Source organism: Lepidochelys kempii, chromosome 5 (genome assembly GCF_965140265.1).
Source record: "Lepidochelys kempii isolate rLepKem1 chromosome 5, rLepKem1.hap2, whole genome shotgun sequence".
NCBI classification, from domain to species: domain Eukaryota; kingdom Metazoa; phylum Chordata; order Testudines; family Cheloniidae; genus Lepidochelys; species Lepidochelys kempii.
Window position 1 is genome coordinate 62780673 of NC_133260.1, and position 19845 is coordinate 62800517.

The window sequence follows — 19845 nt, forward strand, 5'->3', positions numbered from 1 at the left end:
TTCCATTATCTTGTATTTGTTTTAATAACATAATTGGCAAGAGTTCACTGTCTGAGATGTTAAATTGCATTGGTATATGTTTCTCAACGTGTTGCTTTAAGATGCATTTCTGCTTTCACCACAGATGCTTTCACTTGAGGGTTCTCTCAGTAGCAAAAAGTGAGAATTAAAAGCACCTTGCTGCTCCCCAGCACAGACTTCACTCCCAGCTGCTGCTACTTTTGAAGAAGCTGTTTTCTTTTCTATTCTCCTGTAGAAGCTCCTAGTACAATAATTAAGGGGGAGGGGGAGTGTTTCTTTTCTTACTAAATAACTTCTACCAGAAATTTTGGAAACCTGACAAATATTTATTTTTTTTCATTTATTGTGTATGTTATGGTAGTTCCTAGGGGCAATCTGAGAATAGACCCCAACTGTATTCAACCCTGTACAAACAGACTAAAAGACAGTCACTACACAAAAAAGCTTGAAGACAATTGATATCTCGTCAAGATTCTTTTCTCTGCAGATAAGCTATGATTTGCTTTGCTATGCTTCCATCACCACTAGTAAGGTGAATGGTTTTCCAGCAGCAGTTCTATCATTCTTGTTGCACCATTCCTGGTTTCCTCTTTTGCTTCACAGGTGGCTACTTTCCTGGACCCTAACTTTACTTTGGATGGTAAAAGAATGAGGCAGTTTTGTTTCAAAGTATTCATTTCTCTACTTTGAAATACATGACATTTAAAAGTATTAATGGCCATATTTTCATAACACTGTGAGTACTAGATTGGACCTGCCCTACTTACACAAGAAAAATGCTAATTTAAGTCAATTCAATTAATTGAAAAAGAACTTCCAGTCAGATGATTTTATTTGAGAAAGAACTATAGAATCAGGTTCTTGGTCAGGGCGGGGAAACTACGGTCCACAAGCCACACCACACAGCTCGGTCCTGCTGTAGCTCTCCAGCTGGGCCCACACCATGTGGCTCCCGGAAGCCACAGCATCGCCCTGCTCTGGCTCCTACATGCTCCAATGAGAGCTGCAGGGGCGGTGCCTGCGGATGGGGCAGCGTGCAGACCTGCCTGGCAGCACCTCTGTATGGGAGCCAGAGAATGGACATGCCACTGCTTCCGGGAACCACTTGAGGTAAGCGCTGCTCAGAGCCTGCACCCCCTGAACCTCTCCCAATGCCCCAGCCCTGATCCCCCTCCCACTCTCCAAACCCCTCAATCCCAGCCCAGAGCACCCACCTGCACCCCAAGCCTCTCATACCCAGAGCCCACACCCCCAACCCCATTTTGTGAGCATTCATGGCCTGCCATAAAATTTCTATTTCCCGATGTGGCCCTTGGTGGTTAAATGTTAGTTGCAGATCTCAATCCCCCCCCACCACCCTTATTACAAAATAAGCTATGGGTATTTATAATATGCTAACACCTGACAATCAGTTATTCACACTACATTTTACATAGTATAAGTAAGTCAATCCACTCTAATTTTAGTTGGCTTTTATTTGCTTGTATTTTTGCAATAATAAAAGTGTAAAATGTAAGACCCCGAAGTCTAGCTCTACTGCAATCCCAGGGTATGATTGCAGCACAGAGAGATGTATCTCGGCTAGCTTTAATCTAGCTAGTTCCGGTACCAGAGCATTGAAGCTGCAACAGCGTGGGCTTCAGCACAGGCTGTACAAGCCCATCCAGAACCCTACTCAGGTAGCATGAGCTGAAGCCTGTGTTGCCATGGCTTCACTGCTCTGGTACCCAAACTGGCTTGGGTTTAGACATAAAAGGTCAAAAGTCCTGTACTGGTTTGCAGTTGTAAATGCAGTGAGGCTTTTGCAGAAAAGCTGTTTTTAAATTTTTTTTTACAGTTTGTGCTGTTGGAAGCATCTTGCTACAGTAACAGTGAGAAAATAAACTACATGGACTTCAGCCATACTATTTGCTTGCATTGTCAATAGGAAACCAGAACAGTGTAGAAGAAAGTCTGTGGGCGTAATAGGCCCCTATGCATAAACTATAGTCCTTCACATCACCTGGTATTAGTGATCTCTAGCTTTTTTTTTATTAGGTCTGTATGAACCCTTTGACCAAATATTTTCCTCATCTCTGTACTAAGCTCTCTTGGTGAGGAAGACTTTGTACTGATCAACACAGTCCATCACCAATATGCACTAAAGTTTTCTGCAGCAATTTTCCATTCAGGTTATATGAATGGTATATTAAAGCTATCACTTAATAGACCAGAGGATTGTGTTTTTGTGCTGAGCTGAAGCTGAAAAATATTTTCTTTCAAAAATGTGACTACTTCAACTCCTCGAGTGAATATACAAAATGGCAAATGGCTGTATGTTGGAGTTCAGTGTTATAATCCTACTTCAGGGCAGCAGGGCTCTGCTAGTGACAGCCACTTAAGGCCAGGTCCATTTGATCATCATTTGAAGATGAGGTTACTTGGTCGCTGTAGATCTGGCTTAGTGCTAAACTCAGTATTTCCTTCTTTTCTTTGTGAAACCGCAATTCTTGTCCAGCTTTCCTGGCTTCCTCCAGCTCTCTCAAGGCCACTTGTAGCTCTTGGGAAATAATTCCTGGAGATTCTTGCTCCTTCATAATCCAGTCCAGGGCCATATGACTTCTCATCCTTTCATCTAAGGAATACTGGGAATAATAGGAAATTACTTCCTATTACCCAAGAAATTCACAACAGAAATAAGTTATTAACAAAGAGATTCTCCTTTTAGTCAAACAGGTTCTAGCAGAACTTCCTAGCTTCTGTTCTGAAATTTTAGCCAATATGATATTCCAGAGTATATCAGCAAATTTGTATCTTTCAAACACAACTAGCTAAAAGAAGCTAATGTGATCATAAATCTAATGATGAAAAATGTAACACCCTAATCTTAATTTTAAATTAGAACATTTAATATACTCGTGAATTTTTTAAAACAATCCTTATATTGTTAACATGCCATTCAGATTTTGAAGGAATTCTTGTGCGACCAATATACCATTTTACATTATATTACATCATTCACTATGAAGACTCTTACAGGTCTCAATCCTGCAAAGATTTATGTGTATGCTATGGGCGCTTACTTCTTACTGCCTCCCCCACACCCTCCCAGGTTGAGTGGGGGGGAGGGGGAGCGAGAGAGCGTGAGTGTGTATGTGAAAAGCTAAACACATAAATAAATATTGGTAGGATTGGTGCCTATGTGTGTAATGACCTACAAACAGAGAAGGCTCTGTTCTTGTGAATGCTCTTTTCAGAACAGGGTCTGAAACAGATATACAGACTCTGCACCAAGATCGCATCAACCACCACTGAAATCCAGCCCCATGTGGGATGACACACAGCAACTGTTTAACCGTGCATAACATTGAATAAGCATAATATTTTTAGAAGAGGAAATTAGAACACCTCGGGGCTTGTCTTCACTATCTGGGGGATCAACGCGCAGCGTTGTGAAGACCCGATAAATTGATCTCCGATTGATCTCCCATCGACTCCACTGGAACGAGACGCATAAGGTAACTCAATGGGAGACCTGTTGACCCAGCGCAGTGCAGACGCTGGAATAAGTCGACCTAAGGTGAATAACGTGAATAATGTAGCTAGAGTTGCGTCACTTAGGTAGACTTAGCCCCGTAGTGTAGACCTGCCCTCAGTCATCTGTGAGTCTGGAAGGAATGTTGGTAAGAAGAAAGTATATTTGTGTACCAACACTTTTAAGGTTCTTCATAGCCCAGTTAATATTTGCAAGTACGCTTTTGAAAAGCAACTTTTTTAACAGATGCCTGAAAGTGATTTTTTTCCCCTTTGGACAACATACTGTATAGGGTGCATGCATTATCTTTAAGATGTAAGCATTCACCCTGATATACTTCCATGTATTTTCACAAAAACATAAGATGAGAATAAGAAGTTTCGCCTATAGTTTATTTCAGTAAATTTTCCTGCTTATTTATTTTCCATCTTTGTCAATTGGTAACTAGACAACGAATGGCAACAGATAAATGCCAGGGGCAGAACTCTGTTCAAGAACTTTACTTTTCAAGGGCCAGTTTTGTTTAGAGTCAGTTTCACTTTCTTGGTGCTGCAGGGTTTGGATTTCAGGCACTGCAGGAGAAAGTGTTTTGTTAAAAAACATTTTTAATAAAAAAAATTAAAAGCCATGAAAATATTTTTATTTATAGATGTTACAGTATGTACTTGGGGACCAAATGTAAATGGAGCATCCATATAACTTTTGGACTTAAAATGGGAAGGGTAAGCGCAAACTTTAAATAATTGAAGAAGAAGAAGAATTAAAACAAAGGAGGCTAATAGTTATGCCTAGCTTTGTTTTCTTTTACCTTAGTTATATCAAAATAGACTGTTGCTTGGTCATCACAAGAGATGATTTAGAAAAGCAATTTCTTCCAACTGTCACCTCTGCACAAATTTGTTTTTGATTCTCTGAATCCCTTGATCTCGGTTCCTGGTTATATAAACCAGTCACAAAGTGGGAGCTAATTGTAATATCTTACCTGACGGGAGCACTTTGTTTCACGTAGGGCTTTAAGGCTTCCATTCCAATGCAGCAGCTGAAAGACGATCATCAGCTCCTGCAGAATGAAAGCACATTGAATACTGATGGAAATCTTCAAAAGTGGCACTTTTGCTCTTTTAAGACAAGTATGACCCTAAATCTACACTATTTTAAAGAAACAAAATTGACCCTAATCACATTAAAGGATGTAAGGCATTAATGAAAGGCATATGGACATGCAGCTGGAAGCTAGACATTCCATGGCCCTTTTCAAAGAAAACAGGCAATAACCCCTGTGTGCTGGACAATATTCCCACTCTCAAAGTATAGGTTTTAGGCTTGATTCTGCCACATGTTGAGCATCTTTGTTAGGAGTTGTGGCCTCAGCAACCCTCGCCTTTAGTCACAGGTTTGAGGGCACTCAGCGCCCCACAAGAAGCACCCAGTATCTTGAAGTACCAGCCCCTTAAAATCGACAGCATGTGTGAACTATTGTTGAAAGCACAGTAGAATATCTTTGTTTTTCTAGATAGTGACTGCATGGCAACAAATTTAATTATTTTCTTTGCACTGAGATACTTCTAGTATGCAGGCACCACATAAAACCAAATTTTGTTCAGCATGTGAAATTAACCTAACCCCTTCCCTTACACCAAACTGAAGCAGTATTGTATCAGCACTATAAGACACATATCAGTAATCTGAAAGTTCTTTGAATTCAACAGGGTTACCTTCACATATAAATAGCTACATAACTAGCAATGATACATTTCCTCGTATAGGCAAAAGTAGATCATCACGTCCAAATCTAATAAACTTCTGTTGAGGGACACCAGTTTTTAAACAGATGCCTTCCCCAATCAAATTATCACTGATTATTAGGGTAAAATGAAATGGAAACTTTGTAAATTACCAATTTTTTATAGTGAAACAAGAATAGATATTGCACCAATAAAAATAAATGGATTTAAAATTGCAGCTTGGCTTACATGCTTTATCAGGGCAAAAGCTACACTGTGTACATTTGCACTCAATTTGAGTCATTGTCTCAGTATTTACTACATTTGGAGTACTAATGAGAAGAATAGCCTCTCTTAGCTTCCCACATTCCATGCAAAGCGCAGAGAATTTTACTTCTAAATACGGTTTCTTTTACAAAGCTGCTAAATTAGATTCATTAATTTAAAAAACTTTGTTTTGTAAACTTTTCCCAAAAACATAAGGTCAGCTATTTCTTTTAGATTTGTGCATTAGAGCGCACATTTTACTACTAATTTTATTACCTCAGTTTTACAGATGGAGAAAGTTAGCAGGCATGTTAAATGATCCACTAAAGGCCTCAGAGAGAGTTAGCTCCAGGGTGCATGCAAGGGACTTCTGCAAGATCTATCTGTACTGGTGCCTGGAACATATTTAGCAAACACTCAGACGTGTTTATCATGAGAGAAGACACAGCACTTTTTATTGGCTTTGAGTGCACACACTAGTGCCCTGCCCATAGTAAACATTAGATTTAGATTGATGGATGAGATAAAGATGTCACTGAAAATCCTGCCTTAACTGGGAGTCCAGCTTTACCTCGATGTCACAGGAAATGATGTACTGGAAATGACTATGTACCAGAAATGTTATGACCTAAACCTTTGCCCTTCAAGGATATGTCCTAATCCTATCCAACTCCTGACCCCTCATGGGAAGGCCCACCTTACCTAGTGAGGAAAACCAACAGGATTTGATGGACAGGGCAGGACCCCTAAACCAGGGCCTAATGAGTATCCCCACCCCTTAAAAAAATAATGAAGAAACACAGCTAAATGCAAGAAAAAGGGCAAAATATAAAAGGAAGAGAGAGTGAGGTTTAAAAATTTGTGACGAGACCTGTTAAAGGGAAATCAAGGATCTTTAAAAAAGACATGTTAAAATTTAAATGTTAACCAAAAACACCCCAATATTTTTTCTCACATGAATAATTTGAAAAGGGCCTAACCACGCCTCTAGTACTAGACCCAAAACCCTCCTTTGCTAGAGAGGATGTAGTATGTGGCCTCAAACCGTAAACCAGAGGCCGGTAAATAGCACCAACTCCTTGGAAATGAGAGAGAACTGCAACTAAAAGTATGAGAAAAGCTAAAATGCAAAAAGGGAGGTTTTTAAAAGCCTTGCAAAGAGATAGATCGTTTTAAGGAAAAAGGGACATTTGTAAACAGAAGTGTTAGCTAAAAGCACTGCATGTTTTCTCACATGCATAACTGAAGAGAAATTTGTGAAAGCTGTAGGTATTTATAATGATACTTTACAATAATCTGTTATGTGATATTATTACACGTTTGTTAAAAAGCAAATATTAAGATTTTTATTTAAAGAATTGTTGATAACCTTCTATAAGTACTTAAAGAGAGGGAGAAAATACAAATGGGAATTCAGAAGAACTGAGCCGTTACAGATTCTGAATCCCTGTAGATATTCACATTGTTATTGCAAAAGGACTGTCAATATCTTTGAAAAGTCAGTTCATCTCATCTGAACCCTCTCTTCTCAATTGTTGATCTTAATACATGCACTAAATCATTCCATTTCTCTTGATTTTTTTAAAATTTGAATTGGTATCCTTCGCTCATCCATCAACCCAAATCTGAAGTTTACTATCAGCAGAGTACAGCTCAGCCAACCTGCTTGGGCTGCTCAAAATAATCTAGTTCAAAATTCACATCTCTCAGTAATAGTGAGATTGTGCCACCCCATTTGCATAGCCATTTCCTCTGTCCACTAATTTGATTCTGATCTTTACATTGTGTATGTATTTGCTTGCCTCTGTTAGACAAATCTGAATGTTCACAGGAGGAGTGCTTGAGCTAGTCTCAATTCATAAACATTGTCATTTAAAAAAAAAATCCCAAACCTAAATTATAGTCACTTTGTGATTCACATGCACACCTTAGTCTATTTTTCTTCAGAAGCAAATACCTCATTCAATGAGAATTTGAAAAATAGGTGGGTCATATTTAAAAACCTCATCCCAGTTTATAGAACTCTATGAAAGAAACATGTTTATGGGATGAGGTTTTTAAATATGTCTTGGCTATTTAGAATGATATAAACAAACACACCTACCTGGAGATTGTATTAGTTCTACAATATATTAAATGCTCGCAGGCACGAATCAGGGGCAACATCTCTCTGACTGAATTATAACCTTGAAAAGATTAGCTGACAAAGTACAAGACATAATCACCATTCCCCCCAATTACCAGGCATTAAAACAGGAATATTCTTCCCTGTATACATTACTTTACACAGCATTTAGCTATTCATGGTAAAATCAAATTTAATGTGCAGTGCTGGACTTCAGACTTCCCTGTAAGTGATAAAGCAGTAGAACACTTGCATTGTCTTTAGGATATAGCTAATCAGTATAAGAGTGCATATGTGCAAATAGAGAACATTACTGTTAATTGAAAGGCTGATTATTGCAGAGGCCTATCAGATTTTTGGTTAGTTCCCATGGCATATTCTCCAATAATGCAGATTAAGACAACTGCCACTTTTAATTAGGGACTAGAATAAAGTCATTTTTAAAAAAAATTCAGCTGGATAATTTCGGTCAACATTTATCAAGTGCTGAATATGAATATAGCACTATGGAGGATATGAACAGGGAAATCAGAAGATGCACACACCAAAGATCTGGATGGAAGGAGGTTGGCAGCCGAGGAGCAGGGAAGAAGAGAGGTGGGCCACTTCTAGAATAGCCATGATCACATGATGTTGCCATTGTATGATAATTGGTATTTGTTTTATGGCTTTTAGTCACTCAAATTAGAAGTGTGATATTAATTTAACTTTCCCCATTGTAGCCATGCAGTCCTGAGCCCTCATCTGAAATGCAACTACTTTTATTTGACACATAAAGACTTACAAATGAGTTGAGCTTTTAAAAAAGTATTTTCCCAACATATATTCAAACAACAATCAAATCAAGCTAACAAGGGGGGGATATTGCAGGGCCAGATCAATTTGCATTTTAATAAGTACCAGTGGGAGAAGAACCCAGCATAAATCTTCCTTCACCAGGAGACTCCATGTCGCCTCCTCGCAGCTTGAATAAACTTTACCTTGGGGGGTAACATTCAAATGAATCCATTCCAAAGGTTCACTGGACTATTAAAGAGGGGCAAATAATCCCAAATTATCTTTCACTGCAGAAGAGAAAGGAACCAAGCGCTTTGGACTTCATGGGAGATCCTGACACAAAGGGGAGGTCAGCCATCTTGCTGGAAGGTACTTTGAAAAAAAGGCATACAGTCCTGAGCCCTCATCTGAAAGGCAACTACTTTTATTTGACACACAAAGACTTACAAATGAGTTGAGCTTTTAAAAAAGTATTTTCCCAACATATATTCAAACAACAATCAAATATTAAGTTTAATGCTGGATAAACCTGTTAAGTGGTGAAGTCCTGTTAGTTAGTGCATGATTATTGCATGTTCCATATGTAGTGGTATTTTGTGAAGCCTATTTTAACATGTGTCAAGTCATGTGAGTCTACCACCAAGTACTAATGTCAAGAGGAAGAAGTGGGCCTTTTATGTTTAAGATATTTATCAATCCAACCTGATAGCCTGATGATCTTTAATAGGGTGTGATGTACCTTGGTAACAACTGGATATCACAGATCTTGGATTCATGAGAAGCAGGCCGCATCCCAGCCTAAAAAGCTCTTTGAGGTGGTCTATACAGCTGTTTCCTGCTTGGAGAGATTCGTACTTTACTACGTCCACTTCATTCTACAGCAACCATAATTCTTTCTGATCAAAGCTCTTTTTCAGGTTCAGCTGCTCTATGCTTCTTTACAGAAGACATAACACCTTCCTTTTTTAGGTACCATGAGCTGGATGAAGTAAAGACATACAGCATTTCCATGAAGAAAAACAAATAACCAAGCCTGAAGAGATGCTGCTCCAAAACAGAGAAAGCAGAGAACAAGGCAACGGGCCAGGTGGACAGAGGGTCTGACAGTTCCCTCTTGATATCAGTCAGCCTACCCAACACACTGTCTTCAGATTTAACTATTCAAAAGTGAATAAATCAGGAAGCACAATTTTATATTCTTGTACCTGAAATTCTAACATAGTTTTCCCCATGTTTGACTCCAACATATAATGATAGGCCCCGATGCTTGTGCTTGGGTCATCCGCATCACTTAAAGTACCCTTGGGAAGGAAACAAGAAAGAGATTAGTACTGGGATGTTTGGTTATACATATTCTAAGTTTTAATAATTTATGAAAAAAATTCCAGTGCTGAAAACTTGAACCATCTGTCATGCCCCTCCTTCCCTTTCCTGATAAACTATTTGGAAGTGCAGATCAGTGAATCACAGCTACATTGACATGATCCTTTGTGATGCCAACCCTTTCCAGCACCATGTGGGAATTCTGAAAGTGCTGTGACAGTTTATTTCTAGTTAAATATTGATCTTCCTAACAGGAAACCTTGTGCATCCTTAGGAGATTTGCCAGTCTTCCTGGAGTGATGCTGAATGAGGACTCCAACTATCATATCATCACTTGGAGTGGGGATACAGGGGGGAAAAAAGACTAACTAGAGATGATTGAACCTCTAAAGGCTTGTGTTTGTGTTAGCATCCAGAAGCTTAGGTGTTTGTTTGATGTGCTGAGCTGTGCTCACCCACAGACCCCACGCCCTTTTGTAGTTCCAATCATACTTCTAGTGACATGTCTGGGAGCCATTCCTACACAAAATAGGCTTGATCTTGGGTAGAAGCCCTGTGACCTGCTCCAGATTAAAAGAGAGCACACTGGAGGGGTTGAGAAGTAGGATGCTGAGTCTTGGGCCCCCCCTCTCACCAAGAAACCTGCCACTCATGAAAATAAGTGTGTGATGGGAGAAAGGGCTAATTTGGGACTTCCAGTATCTCCCCGAAAGAGATGAAGGTCATATATTTGACCATTTCAGAACATTCATTGACTGATTCCCACTCAGTCAGTGCCTGCTTAGCTTCATTCAACTTTAGAATTCCTACTCCCGTGTTATGCTTACCATCTACATTCCCAGAGTAGATGATAGTCTTATTTATTTTTCTTAAAGTGCATTTTGTTCAGACCTGTCCAACTACACTCACTGATTTCAAGGACATCAAGATGCTATCTATCAATTTATTTAATTATCTGAGCAGTTTTAGTAGTTTCCTACATTGTTCTCATATTCCAAAATCCATTTTTCATTACTGATTTGTCCGTAAGCATGGGACTTTTCAGGATGTGGGCTTCCTTATGTGTTTGACCAATGCTCCAATATTCTTCACAGGAAGCTGATCTCTTGTTTGAGTCTGCTGCCCACCAGATAAGGTCCTGGTGTTTGTTTCTGTAGCATGTTTGTTTTATGTGATGAGGTTACAAGTCCCACACCCAACCTTAGGTCCATGTCTCATTTATTATTCAGAGCTGTCCACAGGTGGAGATTTCCCCATCCATCACACAGGGGATGTGCTTAGTAGCTTCTGATGCCCCATATTCAGCCAAAAAGATGAAGCACATCTGATTGATCTGGACATGATGGCAAAGTGAGGATACATGAATTTTAAGTGGTAGGCTGCAACTTTTATTGCACAGGGGAGGGGCATTACCCACCCATCCTCCATATTCCTTTATACCTGGCATTCTAGTGCAGGGGTTACCAAATAACCCATAACTCAGAGTAGGTTCCCCTGAGCCTACCCCTGGGACTCAACTTGCTTTGAGTCCTTCTCCCTCCCTCCTGTAAAGGGGACAAAAGATTCACAAGGGGGGAGGGGACATGAGCCTGTGAGAGTTGCAAGGTTTCATCGTATCAGATAAGCCCATGACCTGTCAGCAAAATCTCAGGTCTTTTATCTTTGGGAACCATTCATTGTATCCTTTTAATCACACTGGAAACCAGCTTCAGGGCTAGCCCGTGACTAGCTTGATCACACTCCCCACAACCAAACCACCTGTTATCACAGCTGCTGCCCCCATCCATTCTTACAGATTCAGGCCAATAGAAACAGATGTATCTATGTGTGACACTCTGTACTTCAAAATAGCACCTTATAACCCCCATATTCACCACTGTGATAGGATTATGATATATTTTGTATGAAGTATGCCTTGTGAGGTATCATTTTAAAAGTCTTGATCTGTTGAACATTAATAGCCTGTTGGATTGTTTGTGAAGTTAGGAAGTATTGCTCTACGTGCTACTGAAAGATGTTGTGAGGTTGGGAATGCCCACAGCCAGCCTTTCAGTTGCAACAAAGGAGGGCCCAGACGGTGTTAATGGCTCATCAAAAAACAATCTATTATTCAAGAAGCTCCTTAGAGAAGAGACATATGCAATGGAGACTGCTTCACCAATGGCGGCTGACTGACCTCACCTCACAGCAAAGATCTTTCTAGCAGCTGGAAGAAAGTATAAAAGAGGGAGAGTGACATCATCACTTGGCCTCTTCCCCCACCCCATCTCAACACCCTGGAAGCATGTCTGGAAGACTATAAGGTCTATCAGGCCAGCCTTACATAGCTCATGGAGTTTGTGACACAGGAAGGGCATTGTCATGAGTGGCCCATACTGACACACCACAGTCAAGGGCAGGCATGTGGGAGGAACCCTGCTGGATTAATTGCAGAAAGGAAATTAAGCCCATTCCATTTTAACTGCAGTTGATCCTGAAGGCCAAGAAATTATTTTTATTTGCGTTCTTTGTACCCCACGAGGTGGTTGGATTATGTGACCTGGCCAGAAGGCCAAGCCAGAGAAGACCCACTGAGGCCGACTTATAGCCTGCAGGGGCACTGGGAGCTGAAGAAAATGGCGACACTGCTCCTGGACATCAGTGGGCACTCGAAGAAGAAAGTGCAACCCACCACACCCTCATCAAATGTCCCCCTTTGCTTCCCCCTCCTGTTCAGGCAGCTGGGTGGCCACTTTCTGCCCTTGGCAATGGATGTGTTACTTGGACTGGCTTCAAAGGGCCCTCAGTGACTTACTGGAATTTTGAGATGGGGCTTGGCTTTTGATTGGAACGGAAATTTCCAATAAATAAAAAAATAGGAGTTAACTCTCCAAATCACTTCTGAATTAATCTGAGAGTCAGTGGTAGTTCAGAAATACATAGTGTTTCATGTTGATGCCTCTTGCCCTCTACCCGCTCGCTCTTCACTGTCTCAGTGATCTATTGATATGAAACTACCTCCTGTCCCCAGTCTTTTCCTGGCTCTGTAGGACTGCTGCCCATTCATCAAGGTTTACTTATTTGAGATGATCCACCAAAAATGTCAGTTAAATTAGTCCAGTCTACCTGCAGGCATTTATGAAAGACTTATCACCCTGGTACCTATGTGCTGACTGTTCAGAGCTGGAGTCCCATACACTATCTCTATGATAATGAGGGCATATTGATGGACCTATAGTGGCACGAGTCATAATTAAGCAAATACTTTTTCAATGGACCCCTGGAGTAGCATGAAGTAGCTAGGAAAGGAAGTGGATAAATTCCCCATAAATTTGAATTTGTTTATTTTTTTCTTTTTGGAAACCTAAAAAAGGAGCATCTGAGTGAACTACTTTTGATAAATTCCCTCTCATAACTCTAGGTGTTCAGTGGCAGCTGTGCAGAGTTGAACCGATCCCTACACAAGGTAGTTCCTCTAACTGAAATGTCAGCAAATGTATAGCTTTTGAATGCTGTAACATTAACACACTGCAGCTGAAATATTTATGCTGGCTTTTAAATATCCCTGAGGAAATCCACCCTGAAGTCTGCAAAGTGTATACCCTTTTACCTTCAAAATTTCCATAAAAAATGATGAATTACCTTAAATTGAACCTCTCTTTAAATTTCATGTATAAATAAATCATGCCCCATTTTTCCAAACTGACATGGATTTTTGTTCCTCCAAAGTGTATGAGAGTCAACATACTGGGAAAGAAAGCTCTCCTTTCATCCACAGACCAGATATAGGCCAGGCCTCCTTACATTGCTCTATCAGTTCACCTAAATTATAGCAACTCCTCTTCCCTTTTCCCGGTCCATCCCATAAAGGAGAATGAGATTTTCAGCTGAAAAGGGGAAAACTAATGTGCCTCACTAAAAGCTGTTAACAGTGTTTCTAAACTATTTTAAATCCACTCCACATTTGTTATCAGAAGCTTCTTCTGAAAAGATGGGAAGAATTCAACGAACCCTTCGTCAATCCAGGACATAAGCCTATCAGTGAGCCTGCACTTTCATTTAAAAAAAATTGCTACATCCTACATTGATTTTAGACACAATGCTGAACTAGAAATTGAGTCTTGTTTTTTTGTTTTGTTTTTTAATTATAACTCCAAAGTCTGTTCGGCCAATCTTTACCATGACAATAGTTGGAAAAACCCAGACCCTAGTGATGTCAGTCGGGGACAAGTAGAAGTGATAGGCCAGAGTTAATGGGAGTTCGAGAGAAATTGTTCCTTGAAACTATTTAGGAAAGTTTACAAAGGAATTATGTTTTCCCGCTCATGTTTACTTACGTATGGTAATTTACGAAAAAAACCAGATTTGGTTGATCTTTTCAAAGCAATGCAGGAAATTTAGCCATACACTTTCCATTAATTGAGAGGACAGTGCAAGATGGTCCTCAAACACTGTTTCAAAATATCTAAAGTATTCATTACAACTATTAGGATCCACTCCTTGAAGGTGCTGAGAACAGTCAACTTCCATTAACTCAATAGTGTGGGAGGGGATACTGAAGCTTAGCTCATCCGTTACTTGTTCCATGGACATTTTCCAGGTATAAACTAATTTTACATTTATATCAGCCTTATATAAATGTAGATGGGTTTTATTTATATCAGCTTATAATATTTTATATTTAGCTATATATATGAATCATTCATATAAGCTATGTATATAATATGTGTTAGACATTTGTTAAACTTCACCCAATATTGAAATGCACCCATCTCTGGCTGGTAGAAAATGATAGCTGAAAACAGTGCACAACATAAAAATATTCCCATTTTTCATACTTTACATTAGATAATTAAAAATGAAACTATAACATCCCCCTCCTCCACTCCACACACACACTTGGGAAGAAGGAAAATGCAGACCTTGGGCCAGATCCTCAGTTACCATACATCAGCACACCTCCATTGATGTGCAGCAGCAGAGCCGCAGTGATATCACCTAAATATCTGTCTCCTTGCTCTTAGAGTATGAACTCTCTGGGGCAGGAACCATGTCTCCCCTCTGTGTTTGTGGAGTGCTTAGCACAACTGGGCCCTGATCTAGACTGGGGCCTCCAGGGCAGTACAATTAAATAAATATTAAATAATAACCACCTTGAAAGACATTTAGTCTTTGGTTATCAGATTAGGTTTTTTATTCCAAACTTTAACTTAACAGCACACAGTTGATTTCACTTGATGTCCTGCACAATGGACAGCAATGCAGATGTCGGGGGTCTTTTCCCTCTATTGTGGTTGATTCAGTTTTGGTATTTAATGTCAAAGGTTCCTTCCCTCACTCATTTCCCTACCAGAGTAACTATAATGTTAAGGAATAAACCACTGAAATAGAGATACATTGAAATAAATTAAGGATCTGGAACTAGAGTCCCCTACAGATTACATAAGCAAATTAAACTCCCTGCGTTCCAGAGCCTGTATCTGATTTTTAAGTGTTTACTAAAGAGTTAACAGATTATCAATGAAGACAGAGTTATGTAGGATCTAATATTAATTCCATTGAAGTAGTTTCCTCAATTAGCTACAATTTTATATCAACATTGCTGACAACAACTCAAGAAACATAGTTTGGTACTTACACTGGTTGAGGAAACAGCTTCTTGAACACTTTCCATAATGAATTCCTTTGTGATCTTGCGACAGGGCAATTCATTGAACAGAGAGTTGATCAGAGCCACTTTTGCAGCATCTCGTCTTGCCTCTGCTCTGCTTAAGCAGCACTGAAATTGCACATTAATACAGAGCGAGTTACAGACCTCAGGAAAACTACTCTAGTTCACCTTAGGCCTATTTTTGTCTTTATTAATACAACAGAAAGTCCTTTCAAAGCCCAAATGAAAATTATATTTCTACACAAACATTGGCCAACGTGCTTTTATCAGTAAAGCTGGTTGACTTTTCACACAAAAATATTTTTCACTGAAAAATTGCCTTTTCTCCAAAATGAAACTTTTTACTTACTTACTAAACTTACTAAATTGTCAACATTATCAAAAATTTCTAATTTTTGCAAACTTCTGTGATATTTTTACTGAATTTTTATTGAAATAATTTTTGAAGTCTATACATTTTTTCATTGACTGCAAACCCTATTTTCACTGAAAACCAAGTTTCTGGTAAATAAAAAATAAAAACTTTTAAAAAAATAGAAACATGGGTAAAAATTAACAGAGACATTCATGAAAAATAGAGCCAATTTAAACAAAGACATGAGAAAAGACCCTAAATTTCTTGGTGAAATTGTTTTCCCATTTTTTGACCAGCTCTGCTAATCAGTATTATCCAAACATTCTATGGATGCAGTTTTTCAAAGGAGCCTGAGAGCAAGGCTCCCAGCTTCCATTGACTTTCCCTTCATTAGACACCTTTAAAAATCCAAGCTCATATTAATTTCCTCTATTCTAATCATAGTGTGAGAAAATCTTATTAGCACTTTCAAGCACCGTGCTTGCTATCCCACCAACAAACAGAAATTAATACAGAAGGGACCTCTTCAGTTTATTCATTTATCACATACTGGGAGTTCTGCTGAAGTGCATCTCATACAGGCAACGTGGATAGAAGGTGATAATTTTTAGATATGATGTCAGGAATTAGACACCTTCATTTTTTACCCTGTGTATGACTCACTAGCTACTCTTTAGCGATTGCCCATTTACAGCAACACACACATTTAAATGATTCTTCCATCAGCTTTCCTCAGATCCTGAGTTATTTAAAGCCTGATCCAAAGCCCACTGAAGTCAGTGGCAGTCTTTCCATTTACTTTAATTGGCTGTGGATGAATCCCTTGGTACAGATGTGCTCTTTTACCAGTGGGAGACTTGGGCACCTATGAACAAGATGATTTTTTCTGTCCTCTCTATAAGCAAGGAAAATGCAGGTATATTCACCAAAAACAAGTACTTGTGATGTTTCAAAAGCTTATCTTTTTAAGTGATTAAACTTAATGTTTAGAGCCAAAGAAAACCATTTTGCTTTCTTTTTACAAACGTTCCATTCTTAGCCCATCTGTTTAAAGAATGAGTTTTCTAAAAGGAAAATCATTTTAATTCCCCTTTTATAGCTTAATTTTTACTCACTAAATTTAATATTTTGAACATGCCTCAAGAAGCCTAACCCCACAGCTACTCATGATATGTAAAATACTTGACCCTTCTGTGAGCAATTCCATGCACCTTTTATATCCATTTAGAGTTGTCTAGATCAACACATTTTACTACTCTATGGTTTTCCTTCATTAGTTTTAAATATTCTCTTGTAGGTTGCATGTAAGTATCTCTGCTTTCTAAAATTCAGAGAACAAAACTCAGACTTGTATGTTTTTAATAATAAACTTTATAATAAAAACCAATCCAAATAATTTAGATGTAAACCATCTTTGTGAAGCTGAAACCCAGTGAAAATGACAGATAAAAGAAACTTAGTTTTTAAGTAAGGCCAGCAAAGTAGCAGATCAAAGAAGATGCATACATTTATAAGAAAATGGTAAGCCTTTAGAGATCAAGAGATCTACCAATCTGGAAGAGTAGAACAATCCTTAACATTTTCTAAATGTAACAGGGGATATAAAAGCAAAATATATTATAATTGTAAACTGTGACATATGACTTTCCCTCTACAATTTTTTCTTTAATTTAAATGTTTTCAGTCTCTCGAGAATGAAACTGATTAGAACTCATTTGAGCTGGGGAGTAAAAGGGCAAAATTTTAATTTAGTTTCTCAGAGGGCAAAAGTTTTCGGCATGGGCTGTTTGACTCAAATGTTACAAAGAAGTCTTGAATTATCAGGGCTTAAGTTATAGCGGAACAGTGAATATTAAGGGAGCATTCACCCTTTTTTATTGGTGATTGGTCCCATGACTGAGCTCCATCTTTATACTCCCTTGCAGTGGATGGGGGTAGGGAAGAGAGATGGTAGGAGGTCTACAGTGATATAACTTTACGCATATTGAAAGCTAGTAACCAGCAGTTATAGCAGCTTTGGATATGACGTCTTAAACAATGTAGCTGGTTGGCTGAGGAGGGACGCAGCTCCCATGTCCAGCCCACTCACTGCAGTCCCTATCACCTCAGCCCAACCAGTCACAGCCCACACTGTTCCTCACTCACTCGGGTGACATATTTCCCCAAAGGGAAAACAGGACACTACCTGGGGCTCACCCAAACTTCCCCGCTCCCATGCAGGGCCAGCCCAAGCCCCTTCCATGCAGGGCCGGGCCAAGCCACTTGCCCCCCCTGTCTGGGGATGATCCATGCCATTCACCCCCTTTGGCCTGAGCTCCTCACCCCCCAGGCCCATGTGGGGCCAGCCCGAGCCACATGCTCAAGACCTTCCTGCCCCCATGTGGGGCTGACGTCACGGCCCACCCACATGTTCCGCTGTGCCCCACTAGGGGTTGCACCCCACTTTTTTTGCCAAAATTGGGCATTTGTACTGTTTGCTCATGCCAACTGATGATCCGTTGGCAAGCGCAAGTGGGATACATGCCCAGTTTTGCCAAAAAAAGTGGGGACAGCCAGGACAGGGCTTAAAAAAGGGACGGTCCTGGCCAAAACAGGATGTATGGTCACCTACCACTCACCCTCAAACATCCTGCCCCCAGTCTCAACCCACCCACAACTCACCCTAAAGCTGCCCCCAACATCTCTCACCTCACAGCCACCGAGCCAAGTTGTAACACCATTCACTCAAATCACTCCTCACGATGGAGAGGTGGCTGTGCCACCCCTAAGTGGCACTGTGATACCATGCACCGGGTCCTAATGTCTCTCACTCAAATTTGGCCCAGCTGTCCCCCTGTCATGATGGAGAGGTGGCTGGGCCAAACCTACGTGACACTGAAGTATCAATTAGGTTTGAGATGGGGGCCCTGTTCAAGTGCATATTAGTTAATTTGAGTCTGGAAAGCAGCTTGGAAAAAGAAATAAAATTTGCAATGTGGCCTAAAAGTCAACCAATTTGGTTCTGTGGGATCACTAGGGGCAAGAGAGTAAGTTCCAGAGCTGACAGGAGGACTAACCCACCTCAGGTGAACGTATGCTTAAGCATCCTTAGTTGATCTCAAATGCCAGATTAAACATGAGAAGAGAAACAATCTCTAAATCACAAAAGGCTCAAAACATAAAGGGCTTCATAGATCAGAATCAATTCCTTTCATCACACCTGGAAGCAAATGATGAGAAAAGTACAGTTTCTGGAGCACATATGTAATATGTTCCCCACCCAAAGTACTGCTAAGTAAGGAAGCATCTGCTTTCTGATCCAGCTAAGCTTCTACGCAGTTTTCAAGTGTTGCCCCAAAACTGAGTACATTATAATCAAAATCTGGATAAGAAAGGGGCAACTATGCCAAAGTTTGCATCTCATAGGTGTAGGCCTGAGACCTGATCAACCCTCACCCCCCATATTAAACTCAGGGCGTTCACCCATAAAATTGAAAGAAGAAAAAAAAAGAATGTTCAAATGTGGCAATTTTGTTTCCAAGCACTGATGAGGAAAGGACTCTTGTCGGGGCTGCTGTCTGGATATTCCCAAACAGGTAAGGATCTAACAAGATCCCTTCCCCCCAGCCAGCAAACCTGAGCAACAAAAGGTGGGCAAATAAGTAAGCGCACAGTTATTTCCTGTAGCTATTGCTTCACATCCCTTCTGTCTCACCAAGTTTCAGCCAGCTAGCTCTCCCCCCAAGACTCAAATCTTAAAAAGCCTTGGGGGAAAGTAATTCCAGGTCTGATGAAATAGAGATGGTGAGGTGAGTGTCATCCCTCTTCTAACGATGCCACAGCACTAATAATACTGTGGTAGCACCTCACATACACATGAAAAAGAATAGAATCCTATCTGGGCAGAGCAATTGTCCAGTACTGTCCTCCGACAGAAAAGAATGAAAACATTGAAAAGGAACTCTACTGTGCAGGCTGTTACTGGGATAGACTCAGGACTTCAGTTTTATGGGCTGAACTCAGCACCTTTCACTAGTACTGCAATCACTTACATGGAGAGAGAAGCTCATGTAGCAGTTCCCCTGAAACATTCAAACTGCAGTTCCTTTA

The 19845-nt window shown here is 40.0% G+C and overlaps 1 protein-coding gene across 1 annotated transcript in view; it reads right to left on the reverse strand.

The window, feature by feature from the left end:
• Positions 1-1337: 1337 nt before the first annotated feature.
• The window catches only part of LIX1 (limb and CNS expressed 1), a 41231-nt gene continuing 22723 nt past the window's right edge, over positions 1338-19845 (reverse strand). The window contains exons 3-6 of the mRNA XM_073346218.1: positions 15369-15509; positions 9634-9729; positions 4518-4595; positions 1338-2669 (exon numbers count right to left, since the gene is read on the reverse strand). Of these exons, the coding sequence (XP_073202319.1) occupies positions 2385-2669; positions 4518-4595; positions 9634-9729; positions 15369-15509 (600 nt within the window). The 3' untranslated portion in view covers positions 1338-2384. The remainder of the gene's footprint in view (positions 2670-4517; positions 4596-9633; positions 9730-15368; positions 15510-19845) is intronic.